This window comes from Artemia sp. Qi Xiang Cuo, chromosome 15 (assembly GCF_049724085.1).
Source record: "Artemia sp. Qi Xiang Cuo chromosome 15, ASM4972408v1, whole genome shotgun sequence".
Classification (NCBI taxonomy): Eukaryota; Metazoa; Arthropoda; class Branchiopoda; order Anostraca; family Artemiidae; genus Artemia; species Artemia sp. Qi Xiang Cuo.
In genome coordinates, this window is record NC_142808.1 from 3692467 (window position 1) to 3717573 (window position 25107).

General features: G+C 37.7%; 1 protein-coding gene across 1 annotated transcript in view; it reads left to right on the forward strand.

Moving 5' to 3' along the window:
• Positions 1-25107, forward strand: part of LOC148943242 (reelin-like) — a 215875-nt gene that overhangs the window by 70849 nt on the left and 119919 nt on the right. The window contains exons 4-5 of the mRNA XM_089101779.1: positions 2663-2827; positions 8491-8724. Of these exons, the coding sequence (XP_088957905.1) occupies positions 2663-2827; positions 8491-8724 (399 nt within the window). The remainder of the gene's footprint in view (positions 1-2662; positions 2828-8490; positions 8725-25107) is intronic.

Consider the following 25107-nt stretch of genomic DNA (forward strand, 5'->3'; position numbering starts at 1 on the left):
GCAAAAAGCCCTCCCAAACCCTCTTTCCCCCAAGTGTTTCTGATTACAACTTTGAGATTTTGTTTAAATAGTTCAAAGATCCGATAAAAAAAACTCAGTGGTCAACAAAACCCCCCAGAGCCCGGGGGCAAGTGTCTTAAGTTATGCCCAGGGGGCATATAAGGTTTTTACCGAAACGGTGGTCGTATAAAATTCGTAGGGGAATTATTCGACTGGGAATCGGAAGTTCTAGTGAGATTTCTGAGAGTCAAAAATGATCGAGGGACAACTAGCCTCCCCCCCATACACACTCTTCATCCAAAATGCATATGATCGGAATTTTGAAATAGTCATTGTATTTAAAATATTCCAAAGGTCATACAAAAATGCCTCCAAGGTCGACACAGCCCCCAAAGCCCGGGGGCAAGGGTTGCAAGTTATGTCTTCGGGGCATATAAGATTCTTATGGAAGGGGTAGTCGCATAAACTTTAGAGGAGTCTAATTTAATTGGAAATTGAAATTTCTAGTTCAGTTTTTAAGGGAAAGTGATCAAATCGCAAATACCCCCCCCCCCCCTTTCCATGCCCTTTTTTTAGTTCAGTTTTGAAGGGTCAAAAGTTATCAAATCGCAAGTAGCCCCCCTCCCCCCTTCCATGCCCTTTTTCCCAAAATGTATTCGATCGAAATTTTTAGATAGTCATTTTGTTCAGAATTATCAAAAGATTATATATAAATACTGTTGGAGTTGACACAGCCCCCCCCCCCGCACTCGGGGGCGAGGGTTGTAATTTATAATTCGGGGGCATATAAGATTTTTATGGAAGGGATGGTTATATATCCTTGGGAAAAGGCTCACTTGATCCTAAATTAAAAATTCTAGTTCCCTTTTTTAGAGTTAAAAGTTATCAGAGGGCATCTAGCTCCCTCCCCCTCCCCTCTTTTCTTCAAATGCATATGATTGAATTTTTTTTTTGACAGCCATTTTGTTCAAAATAATCAAAAGATCATAAAACAATGTCTCCGGGGTTGACGCAATCCCCCAAAGCCGGGGGTAAGGGTTGTAAGATATAAGGCTGTAAGTTAGGGGAGCAAATAACCACATTAAACTCAAGAGCAGTAGATATTAATTCTTTTTATTGTTCATTATCAAAACGACCAGAAATTATTATTAAAGAATAAATAAAACCCGAAACGAACAGAAATTAAAATTAATCAACATAGAAAACATAAAGATAACAGATGCAAATAGAATTGAATAAATAATTCTTAAATGGTTTCGATGTTTTATTATTCATTTATTATTTTTTCCCAGAGGCCCTTCATGTGGAAGGGATGGTCGTATAAACTTCTGAGGGGGTCCTAGTTCTCTTTTTAAGAGTTGAAAGTGATCGATGGGCAAGTAGTCCCCCCAAGCCCTCTTTTCCCCAAATGTATCCAATCAGAATTTTGAGGTAGCCATTTTCTTCAAAATATTCCAAAGGTGAAATAAATATGCCTTCGTGGTTAAAAAAACCGGATATAAAAGAATGGACAGTTATGTAAATTGTCCATTGTTAACATGTAAGGTTTTTATGGGAGGGGTGGCCGTACAGACCACCCGACCCCTAGTAAAGCACCAATGATGCAGTAGGCTTTAGACTTTTAGTGTTAGGAAGGGGGCAGTAGCCAAACTCTTGTTTGTAGTGATTTTTTTTTTTTACGTTACACTTGTAACTGTTGATGCGGAAAATTTTAGAGAGAATTGAAAATTTTTAAAAATTCGTAAAAAATCATTTTTGACATTTGGAAAATTGTAAAAAATCATTTGAAAAGAATGTATCAGCACAAATGTGTTATTTTTATCAGATTCAGAGTTTTTTTTTCAGATTTGTTTAGAAGACAAAAAAATTGCTATTCAGAACTTCCAGGTTTTCTAATTTCAAATTTATTTGCCTTAAATCTTAGAACCTGATCGATTAATCATCCAAATTACCATTGAAAATTAAACATAGGCCAATTCACCAAATTGCGTACAAGACACAGTTACTGGCGGTGTAGTCGCGCGTAGTTTAATTGTATCCACAGGTGTGACTGTTGTGTGAGCCTTCCATGAGGCAAAGCTGGCCCAGTAAAATCAAAAATTTTTAGTTACTGCGAAGGATTGAGAGGAGCGGTCATTACTTCAATGATACTTCTGCAACTGTCATTGCCCTGAGGAATTTTCTTCACACTTAAGTCCAAAATTAAATTTAAGTTTTAATGAAACATAGTTACTCAGACTAACTTAGGAATAAGACTAAAAAAATACATTCACCAGTTGCCTCAATTCATCAAACCGGCACAATGGGGATAATGTTTTTTTCAAAATCAAGAAGGGGTAATTTCATTGTTTCTTTTTGAATTTTGTTTCCACGAAAATACCAAAAAGGCATTTAAATAAAATAACTCCAAAAAAAAGTGTTTTTCAAAATTGAGGAGGGGGGGGGGGTTGGTTAAATATTAAAAAAAATAAATCAAGTTTTAAAACTAAAATAGGGGGGGGGGGGTATGGTTCTAGAGGGAGAAGTAGTCAATGGAGCCTGTGGCGGGGTTTGACATGAATAATAATGTGATTAATTTCTTTAGTAGATTTCTCTCCTTATCATAGTTCTAAAAAATTAATCGTTCACTTGTTTTTCTCTCACAGAATATCTTTTCTTCTAGAGTAACCCTAGTGCGAGAAATGAGGATCGTGATGAAAGACGTGAAAGTGCATGAAATATGTGAAAAAGAAGAGGAGACGGCCTTTCTACCTCCAGTCATCGAATCAGACGGCTCATGGATCTTCCTCAAAGAAGGCTTTGAACAAGAAAAACCTGGGTATTATTCGTAAGTATCCTACTTTCAAACAGACAATTTGTTCAGTGCTCCTTACACGGCCGTATCCAGGGGGTAGGATACCTGGTATGAATCCCCTCCCCGAAATTTTTACAACTCGTAAAAACGTGAAAATATCGATATAAACAACTTTTGGATTCATTTTTCATTTTTTTTGTAAAGCCTCCCCCAAATCCCCCCTGAAAAATATCCTGGATACGCCCTTGGATCTATGATGTCAATCTATCGCCCAATATTTTTCATTATTTGAAAATCAAAGTAGATTTATTTGACAAGGAGCAGGTAGATATTGTAGCACTAATGAAATGTTTGAAAATATTAAGGCATTAGGTTGGGTTGTACACAGGGGGGGGGGTAATTTTTTGTCACTTCTTATTGAAAGTGTTAATTTTTTTTGATATCCCGCCTTCAAAATTACTGCGCAACAGCCTGGTATTAAGTGCTGATAGTATAGTAAGTAAGTTTTTGAAATATTGGGGTTACAAAACTACCGATGAAATACCGAAAATTATTAAAATCATTTTAACACAAGGAAAGTACCTATAAATTATAGGAAAAGTCTTACAAAATTCTTTCATAAAAGAAGGTGATTAGAGTAAAAGTAGAAATTATACAGGAATTAGATCGATTTTGATGGAAAGCATATTGTTTGACAGGATGCTTATCAAATTAATTGAAAAATACTTTCCGAAAAAGAAGTTTTTTAAACTAAAAAAAAAACTTGTATTGTACTGAACTTATACTGAATTTAAGACTAGCAGAGAGGAATTCCTATAATAATTCAAACTCAAAGTCACTAGATATTACTATTAAAGAATAAATGAAACCCAAACCGAACAGTAGCCTAATCAAATAATCAGTCATAGTAATCAAATAATTATTTAATCATAAATGAATAAATAAATATTAAAACGAGTAAAACTTAAATTGAATGTGCAAAGCAATCTTGAAATGAATAAAAAACACTACATACAAGAGTTTGACAACTGCCCTCTTTCTCTTCCCTAACTGTCTAGTGTTTTCTCTTCCCTAATGTGTCATTTGCGCTTTACTGAAAACGAATTATATTACATATATTTTCTTTTTTACTTAAAACATTGGAAACAAAAATAAGAATTAAAGGGATATAAAATATGGTACTGCTTAGCTTTCAACAATCAATATCATTTGTATCAAAAATTCAGTTTCATATTACTAGTTCTTTCCAAGGACTGTTCAAGACACATACAGTCTTCAAACGAATTTATTACAAATATTTCCTTTGTACTTATTACAAAATTGAAAATCAAAATAAAAATAGCCGTGAAAGAAAATGTTAAATTAATCTCATTATATTTCAAATATTCGGTTTAATTTTAGTTGTTCTTTCCAATACTGTTCAAGACGAACGTTGTTTTCAGTAAAGCGACAATGATGCAGTAGGCTTTAGACTTTTACAGTTTGGGAAGAGCGCAATTGCCAAACTTGTATTTTTTTGCAATTTTTGTTCTTTTTAAGCTTGATTTGCATATTCAATCTAATTTCTACTCTTTTCATCATTATCTATTCATTTATATTAGTTCTTGTTGTATTTTTGTTTGCTATGATTGTTTCCACGAAACATTTTGCGAAAGTTTACCTCAATAACCTTAGTCTTTCCGGATGCACCCATGATAAAACATTCTCACCTTTCCCAATTAAAAATTCTGCATGCTAAAAATGGACAAATTGGATAATTTACAATTCTTGCCCCGAGGTCTGTGGGGGGCATTTGATTTCCAATCAAATGAGCCTCCTCGAAAGTCTGTAAGACCACCCCTTCCATAAGAACCTGCATATCTTACAACCCTTTCTCTGGGCTCTGGGGGGTTTGTCACCCTTCTAAGGAATTATTTTATGATTTTTGGACTATTTTGAACAAAAAGGGACATCTCAAAATTTCCATCGGATAAATTTGGGGGAAAAGGGGGTGGGGGCTCTTGCTGCCCTCCGATCACTTTTGACTTCTAGAAAGCAAACTAGAGCTTTTAATTTCAAATACAGTGATTCTCCTCCAAAGTTTGTACGACCACCCCTTCCCGGGGCATAGCTTACAACCCTTGCCTCCGGGCTCTGAGGGGTTTGTCAACGCTGAAGGTGTTGTTATATGATCTTTGGGCTAAGCAAGATGCCTATCTCCAAATTTTTATCGGATGTGTTTGGAGAAAAGTGGACATGGGGAGGGGCTAGTTGCCCTCCTATCACTTTTAACTCTTAAAAAGGAACTAGAAAAATTTAATTTCCAATCAAATGAGCCTCCTTCTAAGTTTATACGACTAACCCTTCCATAGAAACCTTATACTCCCCTGGAGCATTACTTACAACCCTTGTCCCTTGGCTGTGATGGGCTGTGTCAACCCTGTAGGCATTGTTATATCATATTTGGACTATTTGAACAAAATGTCTATCTCAACATTTCGATTGGATGCATTGGGAAAAAAAGGGTAGTCGGGGGGCTAGTTTACCGCCGATCAACTTTGACTCTTAAAAGAGAAGTAAAACTTTCAATTTCCAATCAAATGAGCCTCCTCCAAAGTTTCTATGGCCACTTCCTTCTCAATCACTTTATATACCCCGAGAAAAAACTTAAAATCCTCACCCCTGGGCTCTGGGGTGTTGTGTCAATCCCAGAGGAATTTTTTTGTAATGTTTGGACTATTTTAAACAAAATGGCTATCTCAAAATGTCGATCGGATGCATTCGGTGAAAAGAGGGCATGGGCGGAGGATGTAGTTGCTCTGGGATCCCTTTTGAAACTTTAAAAGGGAAATCAAACTTTCAGTTTCCAATCAAATGAGCCTTCTCCAAAGCTTATATGACCACTCCTTCAATAAAAATCTTATATGCCCCCAGGGTAAAACTTACAGCCCTTGCCCTCGGGGTTTGGAGGGATGTGTCAATCCCGGAGGTATTTTATATGATCTTTGGACAATTTTGAACAAAATGACAATCTCAAAACGTTGATCGGATTTATTTAGGGAAAAGAAGGCGTGGAGAGGGCTACTTGCCCTCCGGTACTTTTCACTTTTAAAAAGGGAACTAAAACAATTTCCAATCAAATGAGCCTCTTCCAAAGCTTATACGACCACACTTTCCATAAAAACCTTATATGTCTTCACGGTATAGCTTACAATTCTTGCCTCCGGACTCTGGGGGGTTATGTAAACACCGAAGGTACTGTTACATGATCTTTGACTATTTTGAGTAAAATAGCTATCTCAAAATTTTTATCAGATGCATCTGGGGAAAAGAGGGTGCGGAGGAGGGCTAGTTGACCATCGACCACTTTTGACTCTTAAAAATAGCACTATAACTTTCAATTTCCAATCAAACGAGCCTCGTTTAAAGTTTATACGACCACACATTCAATAAGAACCTTATATGTCCCCGGGGCATATCTTACAACACTTGCCCCAGGGCACCGGTGGGTTATGTTGACCCCTTAGTTTTCGTCAACTGAGCTTCGGGCTATTTTAAATGAAATGGTTATCCCAAAATGTTTATTGAATCCGTTTGGGGAAAAAGGGCATGGGGGAGGAAGTTGCCCCCTGATCATTTTAAACTCTTAAAACGGCACATGAACTTCTGATTTCCAATCGAACGATCATGCTCCAAAGCTTTTATGACCTCTTTTTCCATGTGAGGTTCTTCTGGATAAAAGACCTAGTACAACATAGACGCCTTTTGGTCTTTACTATAGGCAACGCTATAGCGTCGCCTCTGAGTAAGAGATGCTGCATAGGAAGCTATAAGAAAGGAAAAGTAGGGCTTTAAAAGAGAGGATGCGTTGATAGAACTGTGTCGCTTAGATTAATAAATGAAAATGGACTGGATTTTCAGATTCCTTAGTCCTCATTTTTAGAAAATGATCTGGGACTTGATTCAGCTAGTAGAAAAATTTTAGTGACTGTCCCATTCTCTTATAATATGCCAGATATGTATGTGAAATTAAAAAGCTCCATGTACGAGAATACTATTGACGCGGTTAAGGTGAAAAGTGAGGTTAGTTACGTGTTTTTGTGAACTTATGAGTTATGCTAGATGGTATCTTATTCCCTTTTACATGTACTTTGCCCTAAGAAATTTGCCCATTTTGCCTAAGACTTTGCCCATTCGACAGGCTTTGCCCTCAGAAAGACCATCAAAGCTAACGGAGAACATGCCATCAAACGGGAGAGTAAAACTTTCCAAGGGTTAGAGTGTACGGATGACTGGGTGTTCTAGTTAAACAATAAAACAATAGCTGCCCAATAATTAAACGAAAAATGCGATTTGATTGTACTTTATAGGGAAAATTAATTTAAATAATTAGTTACACCAAAATTTTTTTTCTAAAAACAAGTAAACAATTCAGCAATTCAACAGTAAAACAAATTTAGATCATTAAATGAAATAAATAATTAAATGAAAACCAAAACGAAAAGAAATTACAATAAATAATCAAGTCAACTTAAAGCAAGCAGAAACTACTATAAACAGGAGTAGGGCTAATATCCCCTCTGATATCCCTTCTAAGGACTAGAAAGTTATTTGTGATTTACTAAAAAGTGTTGTATCCATGTTGCAGCCTTAAATGTAGATCAATATTAGTCGACTGTCCCTTGAACATGTCCTGGAAGTTTCAACTCAATTTCCTTAGCTGTTCCTGAGAAACCGCAGATACACTTTTTTGACAACCTTGGATGCACATTTTATCTTCCAATTTGGTTCAAAATCCTCATCAACAAGCCCTGAAAGTTTCAAATTAATAGCATTTGCCATTCTTGAGACACTGCACATGCACTCTTTGACAACGAAGGTGCATATAGTTTATTTTGATATAGTTCAGCATCCTCTTCAACATTTTGTCAAAGTTTCAACTTGATACCCTATTTAATTCCTAAGTCATTGCAACAATACTTTGACAACGTGAACGCACTTAAAATCATTTGAATTTGTTCAATAGCTGAAGTAGTAGTAGTACTTTTCTCAAATCATCTTTCATCTGATCATCTGATCAAGTTCCGTTCAAATGTGATCGGATTTCTAGGGAAAGCTTATTAATTCATTTTCAACTTTTTTTCATTACTTACCGAGAAATTCTATTTTGTTAGGCTGACTGGGCAATGCACAGTCTTATGCAGGACCTTGTACTGGGGGAGGGGGGGCAGCTTTGAAATGAACATAGAAATAGAGGAATTAATTGAAAATTATCAAATTTTCTAGTAGAAGTCTTTAGATCAAGAGATGTTGGCGGAAGAGGGTACGGACGTGCCCTGCCCCTGGGTATGTGCCCGATAGCAGCTCAGCAATAAAACAAGCAGATAGATTCGTTATTTAGTAGTATGATTGATTTGTTTGTCACACAGCACAAATATTAAACAGGGGCGAAAATTTGGTTCAGAAATGGGACACATCACAGTGCGCGGAAAGGGAAGTTTTTCTTTGCGTCACAACAGTAGCTTCAGTTGCTACCACAACATAAATATTAAAGAAGGTGGATTCATGAAGAAAGGTGTGTGACTGATGTGTCCCGAAAATTTGTAATGAAGAGCATAGGAATGTTCGCTACTGTTTAACATTTATGTTGTGCTTTCTCAGATAATCTGTAAATGGTGATCCAGGGTGATCCATTATCGTTTTTATTTCTCTTTTAGAAATATGACTACCACATGCTCAGGTATTGGGCATGGATCTTCAGCCATGCTCTGTTCAGATAATCAAGAATCTATTCTTGAATATCAAAATCTTTCAGTAAATGGGGAAAGCCGTCTTGAATTTTGGAGTGGAACGAATATATGCGAAGAGGACAAAGAGGCGAGACTCCAAATATCTATTTTAGAGCATGTTGATGGAAGGTGCACAGATGTTCAACATAGTTTTGAGATAAGGTAAGGGATGAAATTTTATTCTAGGCTCCAACAAGAGCTGCATCACTTTGGTGACTGGATTTTATGTTGTTTTTCTTAGACCAGGGAACTTCGTATAGTGGGAGTTGTCGTAGAAACTTTAAAAAGGGCTCAATCGATTGCAAAATGAAAGGGCTAGTGCTCTTTTTAATTGAACGAAAAGATTGGTTGGCAACTAGCCCACCTCACACGCACCTTTCCGCCAATGTCGTCCAATCAAAATTTCGAGATAGCCATTTTGTTCAGCATAGTTGAAAAATCCAGCAATTAGGCTTTGGCGATAACATGACCCCCCACAGCCCCTGGGGAAAGGTCTGTAAGTCATGAAATTTGCCCATTGCTTACGTATAGTTGTTGTATACTGGGAGGTATGTGGACGATTTTTTTTGGGGGGGGGGTGAATTTTCTGCTAGGGGATTTTCCACGGGGAGAGTTTTTGGTGGGAGGGGAGTTTCTAGAAGGTGAACTTTCAAGGGGATACCTTACACTGGGAGAATTTTACATTAAATTGCATTAAAATTTTGAACTTATGAGCTTTCAGCAATTAATACAATTGTACATCAAATATTCAGTTTAATTTATTAGTTCTCTCTAAAATTATTCAAGACGAATATAGTTTCAATACCAATAAGAGTTTGGATACTGCCCCCTTCCTTAACTGTAAAAACCAAAAGCCTTCTGCGTCATTGGCGCTTCACTGAAAACGAATTATAATACAAATATTTTCTTTTTCAGTTCTTAAAGTATTGAAAATTAAAATAAATCACAATGAAATAAAATCTTGAACTGATGGATCTTTCAACAATTAATATCATTGTTTATCCAATATTCAATTTGATTTTGTTTATACTTTCAAAGACTGTCCAAGACACATATACTTTTCAGTAAAGCGCCAATGACGCAGCAGGTTTAAGACTTTTACAAGGAGAGAAGGAGGAGGTATCCAAACTCTTGTTATTAGTGGTTTTTGTTCGTTTCAAGCTTGATTTGCATATTAAATTTAAGTTTCACTCGTCATAAGGTTTATTTATTAATTTACGTTAATATATATTGTATGTGTGTTTGTATTGATTTTTTATTTAATTTCTGTTCGTTTTAAGGTTCATTTATACTTCAATAGCAAAATACTTTATTTTCGTTTTAAGCTTGATTTCCATAATCCATTTAAAAATTACTCGCTTTAAGATCTATTTATTTATTTATATTATTACTTGTTGTATATTTTTTGCTATGATTGCTTATTTAATTTCTGTTCATTTTGAGTTTCATTTATTCTTCAATAGTAATATCTGGTCGTTTTGAGTTTGAATTTTAAAAGGTATTTTATATGCTGATCTTAAGTTTAAAATGGCCATTAATTTTATTTTAAAATACTTATTTTTTGCAGAGTTTCGTCTTTAAATCAATTTTTTTTCGTTTTTGATTGCAAGAAGGGTCAAGTTTTTAAAAATCTCGTATTTCAAAATCAAACTTTTTTTTTTCAAAATCAAATGTTCATCAAAGTATCAAAACTGGTATCAAAGTAAAAAAGTGGGTTTATGTCAACCTCGAAGTTCTTATTATCTGATGTTTGAACTATTTTTAACAAAATATTTTTAACTAATTGCCTTTCGATCTCCTTTTACTCTTTGAAAGTGAACTAGAACTTTCCATTTTCAATCAAATGAGCCCTCTCTGAAATTTCTACAAGCACCCCTTTAATAAAAACCATACACGACCCCAGGACATAACTTACAATGCCTGCCCCCCGGACCCTGGGGGGTTATGCCGACACTGGAATTTTTGTTATCTGACCTTTGAAATTAAAAAAAAATGGCTACCTCAATATTTTCAGCGGATGGTTTCGTAAAAAAGGGCATGGGGGGGGAGGGGGGGCTAGGCGACCTCCAATATCTTTTGATTCTGAGAAAGTGAACTAGAACTTTCAATTTCCTATCAAATGTGCCCTCTCTGAAGTTTATACGAGCACCCTTTCCTTAAGAACCATTTGTGCCCCCAGGGCCTAACCTGGAAGGCCTCCCGGTCCCTGGGGGGTTGTGTCGACACCGGAGTTTTCTTTATATGATCTCTGAACCATTTTGAAAAAAATGGCTATCTTAAAGTCCTTATCGAATTGGTTACAGGTAAATAGAGCAGGGACGGGGGGGGGGGCTAGTTGCCCTCCGATCTATTTTGACTCTTAAAAAGTGAACGAAAACTTTTAATTTCCAATCAAATGAGCCCTCTCCGAAGTTTATACAAGCATCCCTTCCATAAGAACCATATGTACCCCTAGAGCATTACTTACAACGCCTGGCCACGGGCCCTGGAAGATTGCGTCGACATAGGAGTTTTCCTTATCTGACCCTTGAACTATTTTTGGCAAAATGGCTATCTCAAAATTTTCATCGGATAGGTTTGGAAAAAAGGCAAGGGGAGGAGGCTTGTTGCCCTTGGATCTCTTTTGACTCTTCAAAAGTGAATTCGAACTTTCAATATCCAATCAAATGAGCCCTCTCTGAATTCTATACGAGCATCTCTTTCATAAGAACCATATATGCCTCCAGGGCAAACTTAGAACGCCTGCCCCCAGGCCCTGGGGGGTTGTGTTGACTGTGGACACCTGATTTTTTGTTATCTGACTTTTGAACTATTTTTAACAAAATGGCTTTCTAAAAATTGTTATCGGGTGTGCATTATGGAAAAGAGGGGCGTGGGGGGAGGGGCTAGTTGCCCTCCAATCTCTATTGCTGCTCAAAAACTAAACTAGGACTTTCAACTTCCAATCAAATGAGCCCTCTCTGGAGTTTATAAGAACAAACCTTACATAACAGCTGCATACACCCCCAGGCTTAACTTACAACGCCTACCCCGGGCCCTGAAGGATTGCTTCGACCCTGGAGTTTTCGTTATATGATCTTTGAACCATTTTGAAAAAATGGCTATCTTAAATTCCTTATCGAATGGGTTACAGGTAAATAGGGCATGGACGGGGGGGGGGCTAGTTGCCCTCCGATCTATTTTGACTCTTAAAAAGTGAATGAAAACTTTTAATTTCCAACCAAATTAGCCCTCTCCGAGGTTTATACAAGCATCCCTTCCATAAGAACCATATGTACCCCCAGAGTATTACTTACAACGCCTGCCCACCGGCCCTGGAGGATTGCGTCGACACAGGAGTTTTCCTTATCTGACCCTTGAACTATTTTTGGCAAAATGGCTATCTCAAAATTTTCATCGGATTATTTTGGAAAAAAGGCAAGGGGAGGGGGCTTGTTGCCCTTGGATCTCTTTTGACTCTTCAAAAGTGAACTCGAACTTTCAATATCCAATCAAATGAGCCCTCTCTGAAGTTTATACGAGCATCTCTTTCATAAGAACCATATATGCCTCCAGGGCAAACTTAGAACGCCTGTCCCAGGGCCAGGGGAGTTTTGTCGACTTTTGACACCTGATTTTTTGTTATCTGACTTTTGAACTATTTTTAACAAAATGGCTGTCTAAAAATTGTTATCGGGTGCGCATTATGGAAAAGAGGGGCGTGGGGGAGGGGCTAGTTGCCCTCCAATCTCTATTGCCGCTCAAAAACTAAACTAGGACTTTCAATTTCCAATCAAATGAACCCTCTGTGAAGCTTTTACGTGTATCCCTTCCATGAACCATATATTCCCCCAGGGAATAACTTATAACGCCTGCCCTTGGGCCCCTTGGGTTTTTTTTTCAATCCCGGAGTTTTCATTATATGATCTTTGAACTAGTTTTTATAAAAAGGCTATCTTAAACTTCGTATCGGATAGGTTTGAGGAAAAAGAGCGTGGAGGGGGGAGGGGGGCTAGTTGCACTCCAATATCTTTTGATTCTTTAAAAGTAAACTAGAACATTCAATTTCCAGTCAAATGAGCCTTCTCTGACGTTGATACGAGCATTTTTTCCAGAAGAACCATATATGCCCCCAGGGCATAGCTTCCAACACCTTCCCCTGGACCCTGGAGGGTTGTGTGTGAACTGGAGTTTTTTTTTATCTGACCTTTGATCTATTTTTAGCAAATTGGGTATCTCCAACTTTTTATAGGATGAATTTGTGGGAAAAGGGGCGGGGGGAGGGTAGTTGCCCTCTGATCTCTTTTAACTCTTAAAAACTGAGAGAGAATTTTCAGTTTTTAATCAAATGAGTCCTCTCTGAAGTTTATACGACTATCTCTTCCGTAACAGCTATATATGCCCCCTAGGCATAACTTGCAACGCCTACCCCGGCCCTAAAGGATTCTTTCGACCCCCAGAGTTTTCGTTATATGATCTTTGAACCATTTTGAGAAAAATGGCTCTCTCAAAGTTCTTATTGGATGGGTTTGAGGAAACCAGGGCGTGGAGGGAGGGGTCTAGTTGCCCTCCAATCTCTTTTGACTCTAAAAAGTGAACTATAACTTTCAATTTCCAATCAAATATGTCTTCTCTTAAGTTTATAAGAGCATCGCTTCCATAATAACTATATATGCCCCCAAAACATTACTTACAACGTCTGCCTTGGGCCCTGGGGTATGTGTTGACACACGAATTTCTCTTATCTGACCTTTGAACTTTTTTTTAGCGGAATGGTTATCTAAAAATTTTTATTGCAAGGGTTTGGGAGAAAAGGGTCTGTGAAGGGGGGGGGGGCTAGTTGCCGTGGGTAATCTTTTGACTCTTAAAAACTGAACTAGAACTTTCAATTTCCAATAAAATGAGACCTCTCTGAAGTTTATACGAGCATCCCTTTCAAAAGAACAATATACGCCCCCAGGATAACACTCACAACGCCTACCCCCCGGGCCCGGGGGGGTTTGTCAACACCGAAGTTTTTGTGATCTAATTTTTTAACTATATTTAGAAAATAGCTATCTCAAAATTTGTAACGGATATGTTTGGTGAAAAAAGACGTGGGGGCAGGCTAGTTAGCCTCCGATCTCTTGACCCTTAAAAAGTGAAATAGAACTGTCAATTTTCAATCAAATGAGTCCTCTATAAAGTTTATACGATCATGCCTGTTATAAAAACCATGCTTGCCCTCAGGACAAAACTTAGAACACCTGCGCCCGTGCCCTGATAGGTTGTATCTACACCAAAATATTTCTTATCCAACCTTTGAACTATTTCGAATAAAATAACTATAAAAAATTTTCATCGGATGGGTTTGAAAAAAGGCGTGGGGGGCTAGTTGCCCTCGGATCTCTTTTGACTCTTTAAAAGTAAACTCGAACTTTCAATTTCCAATAAAATGAGCCCTTTCTGAAGTTTATACGAGCATCTCATTTATAAGAACCATTTATGCCCCCAGGGCATAACTTACAACGCCTGACCCCGCGCCCAGGGGGTTATTTCGACACCTGAGTTTTTGATATTTGACTTTTGAACTATTTTTTGAACAAAATGGCAATCTCAACATCTTATCGGATGCATTTGCGGCAACAGGGGCGTGGGGTGTTTAGTTGCCCTCCAATCTCTTTTGACTCACCAAAGCTGAACTAGAACTTTTAATTTCCAATCAAATGATCAGCATAATGGCTCTATCAAATTTTTGTATTGGATGCATTTGGGGGGAAAGGGGCGTGGGGGGATAGTTTCCCTCTGATTTCTTTTGACTCTTAAGAACTGAACTAGAACTCTCAATTTTCAATCAAATGAGCCCTCTCTGGAGTTTATAAGAGCAAACCTTACACAAAAGCTACATATGCCCCCAGGCTTAACTTACAACGCCTACCCCGTGCCCTGAAGAATTGTGTCGACCCCGGAGTTTTCTATATATGATCTTTGAACCATTTTGAAAAAATGGCTATCTCAAAGTCCTTATCGAATCGATTACAGGAAAATAGGGCATGGAGGGGGGGCCTAATTGCCCTCTGATTTGTTTTGACTCTTAAAAAGTGAAAAGTGAAATTTCATCGGATGGGTTTGAAAAAAAGGCGTGGGGGTGCTACTTGCCCTCGGATCTCTTTTGAATTTTAAAAAGTAAACTCGAACTTTCAATTTCTAATCAAATGAGCCCTGTCCGAATTTTATACGAGCATCCCATTTATAAGAACCATTTATGCCCCCAGGGCATAACTTACAACGCCTGACCCCGTGCCCTGGGGGTTATTTCGACACCTGAGTTTTTGATATTTGACTTTTGAACTATTTTATGAACAAAATGGCTATCTCAACATCTTATCGGATGCATTTGCGGAAACCGGGGCGTGGGGTGTTTAGTTGCCCTCCAATCTCTTTTGACTCACCAAAGCTGAACTAGAACTTTTAATTTCCAATCAAATGATCAGCATAATGGCTTTTTCAAATTTTTTTTATTGGATGCATTTGGGGGGAAAGGGGCGTGGGGGGATAGTTTCCCTCTGGTTTCTTATGACTCTTAAGAACTGAACTAGAACTCTCAGTTTTCAATCAAATGAGCCCTCTCTGGAGTTTATAAGAGCAAACCTTACACAAAAGCTACATATGCTCCCAGGCCTTACTTACAACGCCTACCCCGTGCCCTGAAGGATTGTGTCGACCCCGGAGTTTTCTACATATGATCTTTGAACCATTTTGAAAAAATGGCTATCTCAAAGTCCTTATCGAATCGATTACAGGTAAATAGGGCATGGAGGAGGGGGGACCTAATTGCCCTCTGATTTGTTTTGACTCTTAAAAAGTGAAAAGTGAAATTTCATCGGATGGGTTTGAAAAAAAGGCGTGGGGGGCTAATTGACCTCGGATCTCTTTTGACTCTTAAAAAGTAAACTCGAACTTTCAATTTCTAATAAAATGAGCCCTTTCTGAAGTTTATACGAGCATTCCATTTATAAGAACCATTTATGCCCCCAGGGTATAACTTACAATGCCTGCCCCCGTGCCCTGGGGGTTATTTCGACACCTGAGTTTTTTATATTTGACTTTTGAACTATTTTTTCAACAAAATGACCATCTCAATATCTTTATCGGATGCATTTGGGGAAAAGGGGCATGGGGTGTTTAGTTGCCCTCCAATCTCTTTTGACTCTCAAAAACTGAACTAGAACTTTCAATTTCCAATAAATGATCCCTCTCTGAAGTTTTTACGAGCATCCCTTCCATAAGAAACATATATGCCCCAAGGGCATAACTTACAACGCCTGCCCTCGGGCCCTGAGGGGTTGTGTCGACCCGTGATTTTCGTTATATTATCTTTGAACTATTAAAAAATGGCTATCTCAAAGTTTTTATCAGATGGTTTTGTTGAGAAAAGATCGTGGAGGGGGGGCTAGTTGCCCTCTGACCTCTTTGGACCCTTAAAACGTAAACTAGAACTTTCAATTTCCAATCAAATGAGCACTCTTTGAAGTTTACACGAGCGCCCCTTCCATAAGAACCATGCATGCCCCCAGGGCTTACCTTACAACGCCTGACCCTGGGCCCTGGGGGGGGGGGGGTTCTGTCAACACTGGAGTTTTTGTTATATGAACTTTGAACTTTTTTTTTAGCAAAATGGCTATCTCAAAATTTTTATCATATGCATTTGGGAAAAGAAGGGTGTGGGGGGGATAGTCGCAATTCGATCACTTTTGACTCTTAAAAAGGGCACTAGAACTCACGATTTCCGATCGAATAATCCCACTTTGAAGTTTATGTGATGACCTCTTCCATATGAAGTGCCTCCGGGGAAAAAAATTATAATTAATTATAAACAGCGCAATCGCGCTGCCTAAGTAAAGAAACGATGTTGGCCCAATGTATTATTTATTTATTTATTTTTTCTTTAGACAAGGGCACTTCTTATCGAAGAGATTGTTGTAGAAACTTAGAAAAGGGATCCTTCGATTGGAAATTAAAGTGGCTTGTGCCCTTTTTTATAATCCAAAACGATTGGAAGGCAACTAACACCCCTTCCACGCCCACCATTTCCTCAAGCACATCCAATTAATATTTTGAGATAGCTATTTTGTTCAGCGTAGTTGATATCCAGATACAAATTATGTTTTTGAGGAGGACACTCCCACACAACCCACAGGGCAAGGGTGTTAGTTATGCCCTCTGGGCATATAGGGTTTTTGAAGAATTTGTTGTCGTAGAACCTTCAGAAAAGGCTCATTCATTTGGAAATTCATAGGGCTAGTGCCCTTTTTGATTGTTGAAAGTGATTGGAGGACAACTAACCCCCCCTCTCACACCCAAATTTCCCCAAACACATCCAATCAAAATTTTAGTATAGCAATTTTGTTCAACGTACTTAAAAGATCTGGATATTATGTCTTTGAGGATGACACCTCCCCCCCCCCCTCAGAGCCCTCCGGGCCAGGGCTGCAAGTTACCCTCTGGGGGCATATAAGGTTTTTATAGAAAAAGGTTGTCGTAGAAACTTGAAAAAGGGCTCATTTGATTGAAATTGAAAGGGCTAGTGCCTTTTTTAATAGTCGAAAGTGATTGGAAGGCAACTAAGAAGGCCACGCCCACCATTTATCCAAACACATCTAATCAAAGTTTTGAAATAGCTATTTTTTCAAAGTAGTTGAAAGGTCTGGAAATTATATCTTTGAGGATGACACTTCCCCCACAGCCCTCAGGATAAGGGTTGTAAGTTATGCCCCGGGGACATGTAATGTTTCTATTGAAATCTTTGCCGGAAAAACTTGAAATAGGGCTCATTCGATTGGAAATTCAAAGGGCTACGGCCCTTTTTAATAGTCGAAAGTGATTTGAGGGCAACTAACTCCCGTCTCACGCCCACCTTTTCCCAAAAGACATTCCATCAAAATTTTTAAATAGCCATTTTGTTTAACGTAATTAAAAATTTTAGAAATTAGGTCTTTGAGGATGATAACCCTCTCAGAGCCCTAAGGCTAAGGGTTTTAAATTATGCCCTGAGGGCATATAAGGTTTTTATAGATAGTCATGTGGTAAAAACTTCAAAAAGGGCTAATTCGATTGGAAATTAGAAGGGCTTGTGCTCTTTTTAATAGTCGAAAGGGATTGGAAGATAAGTAACACCCGTCTCACACCCACCATTTCCCCAAACACATCCAATGAAAATTTTGAGATAGCCATTTCGACGTAGTTAAAAAGTCCGGATATTATGTTTTTAGGTTGAAACTTCCCCAAAAGCCCTCAGAGCAAGGGTTGTAAATTATGCCCTGGGGGCATATAAGGTTACTTTTTTTAGAAAGCGTTGTCGTGAAAAATTCAAAAAGAAATCATTCGATCGGGAATTGAAACGGCTAGTGCTCTTTTTAATAGTCGAAAGTGATTGGAGGACAAGTAACCCCCTCTAGCGCCAACCATTTCCCCAAACACATCCATTCAAAATTTTTGAGATAACCATTTTGTTCAACGTAGTTGAAAGGTCCGGAAAATATGTCTTTGAGGATGACAACCACCTCACAATTCTCAGGGAAAGGGTTGTAAGATATGCCTTGGGGCATATAAGGTCTTTATAGGAAGCGTTGCCGTAGAAACTTCAAAAAGGGCTAATTCGATTGGAAATTGAAAAGGCCAGTGCCCTTTTAATAGTCAGAAGTGATTGGAGGACAACTAACCCCCCTCTAACGCCCACCATTTCCCCAAATATACCCAATCAAAATTTTGAGATAACAATTTTCTTCAACGAAGTTGATAAGATAAGATAAGATAAGTTTTATTCTTCATTATAAATACACATACAATATTACATGCTATTATTCCCCAAAAGGCTCATTGGCCTGTACAAAGGGGGAAGACATATGAAATGCTTACTCAAAAATGAAAAACAAAACACTTGCTCACATACAAAGGAGAAGAAAAGAAAATATAGATACAATGAAAACTATAGAAGAAATAGAATAAATAAGCTAAATTAATTAATTAGATTAAACAGACTAAAAAAAAAAAAAAAAAAAAAAAAAAAAAAAAAAAAAAAAAACATAAATAAAAATAACATCTACGAAGCCAAAAATTTTTTAAAATTTTTTTTTTTTTTCCTTTTTTTTTCCTAAACAAACCCAATTAGTGGCCCCCTCGAGCTGATTCCGGCAACTTATTCCAAAAAATATGACACGCCATTAGAGGATTAAAATATGACCTTATACAAGGAGTAAAAGGAGTAAAGAAGGACACTAAAGAAGGAGCAAAGAAGCCCCAAGACCTTTTTTGTATTTATTCCTTAGGAGCATTACGGAGCATACACACATGCACTTATAAATACGCACAAAGTCCTGAAACTATTTTCGAAAAGATAATTGGTGGAGTTAAATTAAAACGTAGATTTTTGTTCTTTATCACTATTCTCTGTTGTTTTCTGGTATTGGTAATGAATTTAAAAATATACTTAAAATCAAATGACTGTTTATTGTCAAAAGTTTTACTCGTTTTTATACTTTCTTCTCATTTTAAATATAGCTGGAAATGCAATGTAGTCTAAGAAATTATTTACGATGTACAAATGGACCACTGAAAATTTTGGCCACAAATGCATAAATATCTTGCATACATATTGTGTATGGTTACATCAATAAATGAAGATTCTTTACCTGGCTAGACACTTTTTTAACTGAATTCACTGCATATAAAAAATTTATAAGAATCATGAAAATTCGGCACTTGTCAATTCAAAGAAACACACCCAAAAATAGAACTTACGTTAATCCCAATGATGTATACCAAAACATGGTGATAATATAATACTTTCGAAACAAAATTATGAAAACTACGACAAAGAATTATGGAAAGCAGGCCACACACAACCCATTATATTAAATACCTGACCCAACTTAACCTAGCCCCTAACCATCTCTGTATATTAAAAAAAAAATAATTAAAAACGTCTCACATAAACCCACAACATCAGGCTGTCCATCAGAAACAATTTGTCATAAATTATCAATTGACGAGGAGAGACCCTGAATGTTAAAGACCTGAAGACCCTGAAAGTTCTGGAATTTATGTATTTTTGGAAGACAACCCCCCCCCTGCCATCAGTGCAAGGGTTGTAAGTTTTGCCCTGGGGGTATATAAGGTTTTTATTGAAAGTGTTGTCATAGAAACTCCAAAAGGGCTCATTCGATTGGAAATTGAAAGGGCTAGTGCTTTTTTAATAGTTGAATTTGATTGAAGAGCAACTAACGCCCCTCTCACGCCCACCATTTCGCCAAGCACATCCAATCAAGATTTTGAGATAGCGGTTTTGTTTAACGTAGTTGAACGTTCTGGAAAAAGTGATTGGAGGGCATCTATTCTCCCTCCCATGCCCACCCTTCTATTTGCCCATTATGTTTAAAAACTAAATGTTGCCTTAAGATTAAATCAAAATGCACTGTGTTAAAGCTAAATCCCAATAAGGCATCTCAGCAGTATCCCAAGAACAACTAAGGGTATTATGTACAAACTTTCGGGGCTACTTCTGCTCTTAAAATTTAACAAAATCTAAATAGCGTAAGTGTAAGTCCAAGCTATCAAAGAAAGTAAACCCATTTTTTTTGCGACTGGTATTAAGTCTCCTATTTCAGGTCAACTAGAGGAGGTATTGTTTTTGTCACGATTTTTAAAAGGGTGTATGCTGTTAAAAATTGCTGAAAATTTTACTCCAGCATACAAATAGCAGGCCAAACTATAAAGTCTTAAAAAAAACAAGATTTAAAGTATTATTTTCTTTTTCCCTGAAAAGACTATGCAAATACAAAACGAACAGCAATTAAGTAAAAAAACTTTTTCCACAAAACAAGTTTTTCAAAGACAAGTAAAGAACTCCATTAAACCAAAAATAAGCAAAAATAAAATCAAATAATCTACCAATCGTAAAACTACCACAAATCAGTATCAATAAATAAATGAAACCCAAATCGAACAGAAATTACAATAAATAACCGAGTCAAACTCAAATCGAGCAGAAATTAACATGATTAGGGCTCAAAACATAAATGTCTATGACAACACTTTCAATAAAAGCCTTATATGCCCCCAGGGCATAATTTACAATTCTTGCTCTGAGGGCTTTTGGGGGAGATTCAGCCTATAAAACATAATATCCGGACTTTTTAACTACGTCGAAATGGCTATCTCAAATTTTTCATTGGATAGTGTTTTGGGAAATGGTGGGTGTGAGACGGGTGTTACTTATCTTCCAATCCCTTTCGACTATTAAAAAGAGCACAAGCCCTTCTAATTTCTAATCGAATTAGCCCTTTTTGAAGTTTTTACCACATGACTATCTATGAAAACCTTATATGCCTTCAGGGCATAACTTACAACCCTTGGCCTGAGGGCTCTGAGAGGGTTATCATCCTCAAAGACCTAATTTCTAAAACTTTTAATTACGCTAAACAAAATGGCTATCAAAAAATTTTGATTGAATGTCTTTGGGGAAAAGGTGGGCGTGAGAGGGGGGTTAGTTGCCCTCAAATCACTTTCGACTATTAAAAAGGGCACTAGCCCTTTGAATTTCCAATCGAATGAGCCCTTTTCAAGTTTCTACGGCAAAGCTTTCAATAAGAACATTATATGCCAATAGGGCATAACTTACAACCCTTACCCTGAGGGCTGTGGGGGAAGTGTCATCCTCAAGGATATAATTTTCCAGACCTTTCAACTACTTTGAACAAAATAGCTGTCTAAAAATTTGGATTGGATATGTTTAGGGAAATGGTGGGCGTGTAAGGGGTGTCAGTTGCCTTTCAATCACTTTCGACTATAAAAAAAGGCCCTAACCATTTAAATTTCCAATCAAATGAACCCTTTTTGAAGTTTCTACGACAACACTTTCTATAAAAGTTTTATATGCCCCCAGGGCATAACTTACAGCCCTTGCCCTGAGGGCTCTGGGGGAGTGTCCTCCTTAGAAACATAATTTATATCTGGAAATCAACAACGCTGAACAAAATGGCTATCTAAAAATCTTGTTAGGATGTGTTTGGGTAAAAGGTGGGCGAGAAAGGGGGTTAGTTGCCCTCAAATAACTTTTCGAATATCAAAAAGGGCACTAGACCTTTGAATTTCCAATCGAATGAGCTCTTTTTCAAGTTTCTACGACAAAGATTTCAATAAAAACTTATATGCCTCCAGGGCATAACTTATAATCCTTGCCCTGAAGACTTTGGAGGGAGTGACCTACTCAAAGGCATACATTTCCTGAACTTTAAACTACGTGGAACAAAATGGCTATTTCAAAATTTTGATTAGATGTGTTTGGAGAAATGGTGGTCGAGGAAGGGGTGTTAGTTGCCTTCCAATTATTTTTGAATATTAAAAAGGGCACTAGCCATTTCAATTTCTAATCGAATGGGCCCTTTTTGAAGTTTCTACGACAACGTGTTCTATAAAAACCTTATATGCCTCCAGGGCATAACTTACAACCCTTGCCCTGAGGGCTGTAAGGGGGGTGTCATCCTCAAAGACCTAATTTACAGAACTTAAAACTACGTTGAATAAAATGGCTATCTCACAATTTTGATTGGATGTGTTTTGGGAAAAGGTGGGCGTAAGAGGGGGCTGGTTGCCCTCCAATCACTTTCGACTATTAAAAAGGGCACTAGTCCTTTGAATTTACAATCGAATGAGCCTTTTTTGAATTTTTTACCACAACGCCTTCTATAAAAACCTCATATGCCCCCAGGCCATAACTTACAACCCTTGCCCTGAAGGCTGTGGGGGAGTGTCCTCCTCAAAAATATATTTTCGATCTGAAAATCAACTTCTCTCAACTAAATGGCTATATCAAAATTTTGATTGGATGTGATTGGGGAAATGGTGGGTGTGGAAGGGGTGTTAGTTACCTTCCAATCACTTTTGACTGTTAAAAAGGGCACAAGCCACTCCACTATCCAATTGAATGAGTCCTTTTCGAAGTTTTTACGACAACTTCTTCGATACGAAGCGCCCTCCTCTAAAGGAAAAAAAAATAATACATTGTGCCAACATCGTTCTTATATACCCTCAGGGCTCAACTTAAAACCCTTGTCCTGAGGGTTGTGGGGGAGTGTCCTCCTCAAAAACATATTTTCTATGTGGAAATCCACTACGCTGAACTAAATAGTTATCTCAAAATTTTGATTGGATGTGTTTGGGGGAATGATGGGCGTGGGGGGGGGGGCTAGTCAAGATCCTTAAATAAATGAAACCCAAAACGAATAGAAATTACAATAAATAACCGAGTCAAACTCAAAACGAGCAGATATTAATATGAGTATGGTTCAAAACCCCTATGCCTTCCCAAGGCCTGAACATAAATTGCACTTTACTGAAAAAATATAAATGTTTTTACTTTTATAACTTTAGTAAATCAAATAATATTAACATTTTGATTACTAAATATCAGTATATGTATATTAAACTGACAATGCACATTCATTTGTATTTTTTTCAGTATTTTTTCATTTATTTAAGGATCTTGATTTGTGGTAGTTTCACAATTGGTTGATTGTTTGATTTTATTTTTGATCATTTTTGGTTTAATGGAGTTCTTTACTTTTCTTTGAAAAACTTGTTTTGTGGAAAGGGTCTTTTTAATTAATCATAGGCAGCGCAGCAACGCTGCCTAAGTAAAGAATGATGTTGGCACAATGTATTACTTTTTTTGTTTCCATACCTTGGCACTTCGTATCGAAGGAGTTGTCGTATAAACTTCAAAAAGGGTTCATTCGATTGGAAATTGGAGTTGCTAGTGTCCTTTTTAATAGTCAAAAGTGATCGGAGGGCAACTAGCCCCCCCCCCCGCCCATAATTCCCCCAAACGCATCAAATCAAAATTTTGATTTCCCACCTTTTCCCAAAACACATCCAATCAAAATTTTGAGATAGCCATTTTGTTCAGCGTTGTTGATTTTCACATAGAAATTATGTTTTTGAGAAGGACACTCCCCCACAGCCCTCAGGGCAAGGGTTGAGAGTTATACCCTGGGGGCATATAAGGTTTTTATAGAACGTGTTGTCGTAAAAACTTCAAAAAGGGCTCATTTGATTGGAAATTGAAATGGCTAGTGCCCTTTTTTATAGTCGAAAGTGATTGGAAGGCAACTAACACCCCTTCCACGCCCACCATTTCCCCAAACATATCCAATCAAAATTTTTAGATAGCCGTTTTGTTCCACGCAGTTTTAAAGTTCAGGAAATTATACCTTTGAGCAGGACACTACCCCACAGTCTTTGGGGCAAGTGTTATAAGTTATGGCCTGGGGGCATATAAGGTTTTTATTAAAATATTTGTCGTAGAAATTTGAAAAAGGGCTCATTCGATTGGAAATTCAAAGGAATAATGCCCTTTTTAATAGTCGAAAGTGATTTGAGGGCATCCAACCCCCCCTCTCACGCCCACCTTTTCCCCAAACACATCCAATCAAAATTTTTAGATAGCCATTTAATTCAACGTAGTTGAAAGTTTTGGAAACTAGGTCTGTAAGGATGACAACCCATCCCCCCCCACAACCCTCAGGGCAAGGGTTGTAAGTTATGCCCTGGGAGCACGTAAGGTTTTTATAGAAAGCGATGTTGTAAAAACATCAAAAAGGACTCATTGAATTAAAAATAGAAAGGGCTAGTGGCTCTTTTAATAGTCGAAAAAGATTGAAGGGCAACTAACCCCCCTCTCACGCCCACCGTTTCCCCAAACACATCCAATCAAATTCTTGAGTTATTAATTTTGTTCAACGTAGTTGAAAGTTCTGGAAATTAGGTCTTTTAGGATGATAACCCCCTCAGAGCCCTCATTGCTAGGGCTGTAAGTTATGCCTTCAGGGCATATAAGGTTTATATAGAAAGTTGTTGTAAAAATTTCAAAAAGGACTCATTTTTTTGGAAATTGAAATTGCCCTTTTTGATATTCGAAAGTGAGTGGAGAGTAATTGACCCCCCTCTCACGCCCACCTTTTCCCCAAACACATCCAGTCAAAATTCTTAGATAGCCATTTTGTCCAACGTAGTTGAAAGTTTTGGAAATTAGGTCTTTAAGGATGACAACCCCCTCCCCCCCCCACAGCCCTCAGGGTAAGGATTTTAATTTATACCCTGGGGGTATATAAGGTTTTTATTGAGAGCGTTGTCGTAAAAACTTCAAAAGGGCTCATTCAGTTGGAAATTGAATGGGCTAGTACCTTTTTTAATAGTTGAAAGTGATTGGAGAGCGACTAACGCCTCTCTCACGCCAACCATTTTCCCAAACACATCCAATCAAAATTTTCAGATTGTCATTTTGTTCAACGTAGTAGAAAGTTCTCGAAATTAGGTCTTTGAGAATGACACCCCCCGTAGCCCTTAGGGCAAGGGTTGTAAGTCATGCCCTGGGGGCATATAAAATTTTATTGAAAGTTTTGTCGTAGAAACTTCAAAACAGCTCATTTGATTGGAAATTGAAAGGGCTAGTGCCAGTTTTAATAGTTGAAAGGGATTGGAGAGCGAATACCACCCCTCTCACGCCCACCATTTCCCCAAACACATCCG